This window comes from Hippoglossus stenolepis, chromosome 1, assembly GCF_022539355.2.
Source record: "Hippoglossus stenolepis isolate QCI-W04-F060 chromosome 1, HSTE1.2, whole genome shotgun sequence".
Classification (NCBI taxonomy): Eukaryota; Metazoa; Chordata; class Actinopteri; order Pleuronectiformes; family Pleuronectidae; genus Hippoglossus; species Hippoglossus stenolepis.
Genome location: NC_061483.1, coordinates 20,545,478 through 20,550,692, shown reverse-complemented (window position 1 = coordinate 20,550,692; position 5,215 = coordinate 20,545,478). Strand labels below are relative to the sequence as shown.

Genomic DNA, 5,215 nt, shown 5'->3' with positions numbered 1-5,215 from the left:
AGAAGTGATTTATGTATAAAGACAAAGAAGTGATTTATGAATAAAGATGTAGACGTTATTTACGTTTAAATACATAGAAGTGACCAATGTGTAAAGACGTATTGGTTATTTACTATCTATTTATATATTTCAGTAAGGCCACGTCTCTCTCTCTCTCTCGCTCTTGCTCTCGCTCTCTTGCTCTCTCTCTCTCTCTCGTATCCTAAGCTGACACCTCAACATAGCGCTCGCCGGGGGGGCGGGACTTCCGGTTGAGCGCACCCGGAAGTCAGGGATGCGGTGTTAGCGGTCTGTGTGTGACCGTGCATCATCCATATGCTCGTTAGTTCGGCGGGTTTCGTGTGATTCAAACGCCGTGCTCCTCTCCCGTGTAACCATGTTGTCTTTAGACTTTCTGGACGATGTTCGTCGCATGAATAAGCGGCAGGTAGGACCAGCAGCCTCGCTTCACTCTGCTCTAGCCATGTTGTGTTGTCGGAGCTAACGTTAACTAGCCGCCGGGCGCTTTGTACCACTGCAGCCTCAGTGTGACTCGTGTTAGCCGCATACAAAGTCAAGTGCTCGTTCCCACTGTTAAACGTATCGTGCTGCAGCTTTAGAAACGCGTGGAAACCGTGGTTTTAAACATGTACTGTATATAAAGGGTTTAACATGAGTAACCTCAGGGTAGCTAGCTAGTTTCCTCTTCTCGGCACACTACTGTCATGGCAGTGGGAGCTGAGGTCTAACGCCATATGTGCATTCGTGTTATCTAAAAGAAATCCATGTGTTTTTCAACTTGGGGCCATGTTATACCTGACTGCTCGTGATGCTAGTTCTATAGGCCGGTGTATGTTCTGCAGGGCTGCCGCTAACAGAAGGGTTGTTCCCTGCATTGTGTTTGCAGCTCTATTACCAGGTGCTGAACTTTGGTATGATAGTTTCCTCTGCGCTGATGATCTGGAAGGGGCTGATGGTGGTCACCGGCAGCGAGAGCCCCATTGTGGTCGTTCTCAGGTGAGTTCACTGGACATGTTGAGCTTTCGGGTTCTGGCGCTGCCTTGTTTTGACGTGTGATAGCCTGAGCAAACCTCACAGGGTGGTGGGTTCTGCTTGGACACATTCGTTTTGCTGGAATAAACAATATAAGCCAATAATCAACGTTAACTAATGTTAGTTTGACGGCCCATCTGAAAGCAATGACTTGTTTTTATAAATACATTTAGCTCGCCATGCATTCTAGTTTATATATCTGAACACATCTCTACATCTTGAAATGGGACTTCTCTACAACCTCTCTACAGAACCACCTTCAAACATTGTTTTTGCTTAACTGTGTGATGATAATTGAGCCTCTCGTGCATTTCTGTTACTTTAATGTTTTTTAAGAATGGAGACAGTATACTCACAACAAGAGTTGATCTATTTATGATACTGTTAGAATGAGGGAGATGAAACTGCGCTGTTCACAGGATGTTATGGTTTGTAACATCCTGTCACTGTCACTTTTCTTAGTATCACATGTCGATCCGTCATTTTTTGTATTTAAATGTGTATTTAATTTTGTCACATTTTATTCATTTAGCTTTTAAATAATATTATCAATATAATCCCAGTCTAAACACTGGTAGTCTGCATTTGCATTCCCTATATTTTTTGGGTCCTTATTAGTTATGTCCAAAGTAGCTGTTAAAGGTCCAGTGTGTAAGATTTAGGTGAAAGGGATCAATTGGCAGAAACTGAATATAAAATTATTCTAGTGATGTATCATCATATTGTTAATCAAAGGTGGACATGTAAAAATATTGAAATGATCTAAATGGCGCCGAACTATTTTTTCTAATGTGTATTTACCATTCATTTCAGTGGGAGTATGGAGCCAGCTTTCCACAGAGGAGACCTTTTGTTCCTGACCAACCGAGTAGAGGATCCCATCAGAGTTGGAGAGATCGTAGTCTTCAGGATAGAAGGCAGAGAGATCCCAATAGTACACAGAGTACTAAAGATCCATGAAAAGTATGACTGCACTTATTATTATTGTCCATGATTATCAGTCCCATACGTGTGTATCAAACCAGAGATTACTATTAATAGTATTTAAATAAAATGCTCAGGGACGCCCGTAAGATATCACAGTTGTTATATTTCCTCATCTACACATAGAGGACACAGTGAAGGTTGTGGTCTAAAATGATGCTGATACTTTGTTCACAGGGAAAATGGAGACATTAAGTTCTTGACCAAAGGCGACAACAATGCAGTGGATGACAGAGGCCTGTACAAGCAGGGCCAACACTGGCTGGAGAAAAAAGATGTGGTGGGACGAGCTAGGGGGTAAGTTCTTTGGTCAGGTAGATGCTCAACAGTGCAGATATCTTAATCACATATTCAATACAGATAACATAACTGGGAAATGACAATCTAGGGAGTTCAGAGACAAAATCTTTATTTACAACAGTATGTGTTGACACAATAACAGCAATATTTGTATTCTCTAATGGCGTTAATTACCTGATAGTCACAATTGTTCTTTTCTATGAAGAACAATCTGTCAAGGTCACCTGAAAAAAGAAGTAATTTCACATCTCCGCTGTTTCAGATTTGGGAATTACGGTTGGTCTCTTATGTTTTGCTAGTTAATTTACACTGAACAAGATGTGACTGGAGTAGTTGATCCTCTTTATCTCTACTTGTCCATATGTGTGAGAAGGACAGAGAGGACACGGAGCACTTAGGTTAAATTTGGGAACCTCCGATTTTCATTTCATTACAGCAGGGTTGTGTGTGTAGGGCTGTAAGTAATGATTGTTAATTCTCTATCTTCTTTACATGTTTTATTTGACTACAAGTTCAAAAACTTAACATCAGTATGACATCTTTATATGTGAGAAGCTTGAAAAAACTCTCTACTTATCAAAATAATTACCTCCACTAAGGTGGTTATGTTTTCATCAATTTATGTGTTAAGCAACATTACGCAAATAAGCAAACATTCTACATTTTCAATGATTTCTCAGCGAATAATTCATGGATCTAGATGAAAAAAATAGACATGTTTAAGGGACTAATATCAGCTGTCTGAGGCGTCTGGTCTCATATGTTATGCTAGTAAAAATCTTTAACCTTTTTTAATTTATTTTTTATGTGTATTACCCAGTATCTCAAATCACAACATTGCCTCCAGGGGATTTACAGTCTACTCCCTCAACCTTCGATTCGGAAGAGGAGAATGAAAAGAGGATTAAAAAAGCAATAAATCTCAGGAAGAGCGACACAGGATGGACAGACATGCAGTAGATTTTTGTGTGACCAGATCAAAACAGCAAATTTACAATGTTAAAAATCAGCAATATTATAGATCACATATGACAAAAAATCGATCCAGATACATATGGAACAGCTTCCTCATTGCTTGAGTTGCCGTGGAATTTCATCAAACTGACATATTTTATGTTCCAATTAAGTTTCTTGACTGTGAATCTTTGTCGTCTCCAGGTTTGTGCCATACATTGGAATTGTCACCATCCTCATGAACGACTACCCCAAGTTCAAAGTAAGTCTGTCGACCAGCTCCACATCGAGAAGATCTGCTTGGCTCTGTAGTGTTAATGTTTCCTGTGTGACTCTAACCGCTCTGTGTTTTGATTTTGCAGTACGCTGTCCTCTTTTTGCTGGGTCTCTTCGTGCTGGTCCATCGGGAGTGAGGTACCCAGACTTCAGGACTCAAGAAGGATAAACTACGTCCAGGAAACCTCAGTCATGCCTTTCAAAACAGAATTTAGTTACAACTTTGTCAAACCCAACAGGCTTTTTTGTACCATTTGTTTGAACATTTTGTAGAACAGTGGATAGGGTGTTTACATTGAAAAAAAAAAAAGAAGCCAAGCTTTAAAAATATTTTTGTGAGGGAACGAGGATAAATTTAGTTTGAAGTTGATCTTTATTCCCTCAGAATGGGAAACGGCATTCTTAAAGGTGAAATAAGTCTTGTTTGTTTCCTGTTGAATCGTTTGGGGGGAAAATGTGTGAAGTATTTTATGAGAACTGAATTTGAATGATATTAAATATGAAATCTGGTTACCATCTGAAAATTTGTTTTATTTTCCTGTTGCTCTTTAAAGAGAAAGTTACACAAAAATGTATCTTTAAAGCAGCAATATATTGTTTTATAGTGAATTTTGTAGTATTTCATAAGTGGCTATTTAAATATTCCATGAAACCATACACATCGACCTCAGTCAGATTAGGGTCAGTTCACAGAACTGTGCCAGACATAATTTGTTGCTCACTCATTTTCTTGTAATTGAAATGGTGTAATAGTTTGATGATTTTCATACACAGTCAGTGGAGAGGGGCTCAGGCTGTGAGCATTAACCCTTTCTCCTCTCTTTGTTTTACATCCTGTGACCACACTTATTTTAAGGTCTTGACCTTCTATGTAAAGTGCCTTGAGATAATGTATATTATGATTTGGCGCTATACAAATAAAATTGAATTGAATTGGACTTATGTGTTCCTACAATCAAGGTGAATTCTACCTGGGCCATTCAACACAAGCATGTGATCACACATTAGTCACTGTTGATACAGAACTCTTATATGGATCCACCTGAAACTATGGCGGTTGTTGATCTTTGACTAAGATTGATTGTGTCGGGGTGCAGTTTTATTGGACCTCAGAGACCTTCCCTGTTATGTTACTTAGTGGTGCTTATTACTGCTTCTATTTTCAGCAGCACGTTACACTGCATGGTCAGACCTCATCTCCACCAAACTTAAACCTCCAAAATCCTCACTACAGGTTTGACATCCACATTTGTTTCTTACACGGTGTCACTTGTGGAATTAGTTTTGCACAGTCAACCTTTCATTTGAGGCCATGGGAGAACAGAGAAAGTATAGTGCCGTAGTCTCAAGCCATTTCCGCCTGGAATTAATTTCACTCTTTGAGCTGTAAATGAGCTGGACTGAGCCTGAGATGCAAATATCCATCACAGCTTTTGGGAACAGTGCAGTGTTTCATAGAAGCGCGGCTGTCTCATTTCATCTAATCTGTGAAATTTAGTGAGAATGAAGCCGCGATGGTCAGACACTCTTCTAATTAGGCCGACACTCAAACATGCAGAATGTCTGAATTGTCAGGTATGGTGTGTGTGTGAATGCCAAAGGTCACGAAAAGAGCAAGACGCGAGCTGCAGCTCCTCCTATAAACTTGCAACTTTAGCAACCAGAAGTG

General features: G+C 39.8%; 1 protein-coding gene across 1 annotated transcript; it reads left to right on the top strand.

The window, feature by feature from the left end:
* Positions 1–240: 240 nt before the first annotated feature.
* On the top strand, positions 241–4,070 carry sec11a (SEC11 homolog A, signal peptidase complex subunit). Its single transcript, XM_035153051.1, has 6 exons — positions 241–427; positions 887–996; positions 1,846–1,995; positions 2,194–2,313; positions 3,475–3,532; positions 3,633–4,070. The coding sequence occupies exons 1-6, from the start codon at positions 377–379 to the stop codon at positions 3,681–3,683; spliced, it is 540 nt and encodes a 179-aa protein (XP_035008942.1). The 5' UTR covers positions 241–376; the 3' UTR covers positions 3,684–4,070.
* Positions 4,071–5,215: the final 1,145 nt, after the last annotated feature.

What these genes read in the sequence shown, in the direction of transcription:
- sec11a (XM_035153051.1), top strand. Translation starts at nt 377, where the DNA reads ATGTTGTCTTTAGACTTTCTGGACGATGTTCGTCGCATGAATAAGCGG. An exon ending in CCCATTGTGGTCGTTCTCAG is followed by an intron (nt 997 to 1,845) that starts GTGAGTTCACTG and finishes CATTCATTTCAG; the next exon opens with TGGGAGTATGGAGCCAGCTT. An exon ending in ACGACTACCCCAAGTTCAAA is followed by an intron (nt 3,533 to 3,632) that starts GTAAGTCTGTCG and finishes TTGATTTTGCAG; the next exon opens with TACGCTGTCCTCTTTTTGCT.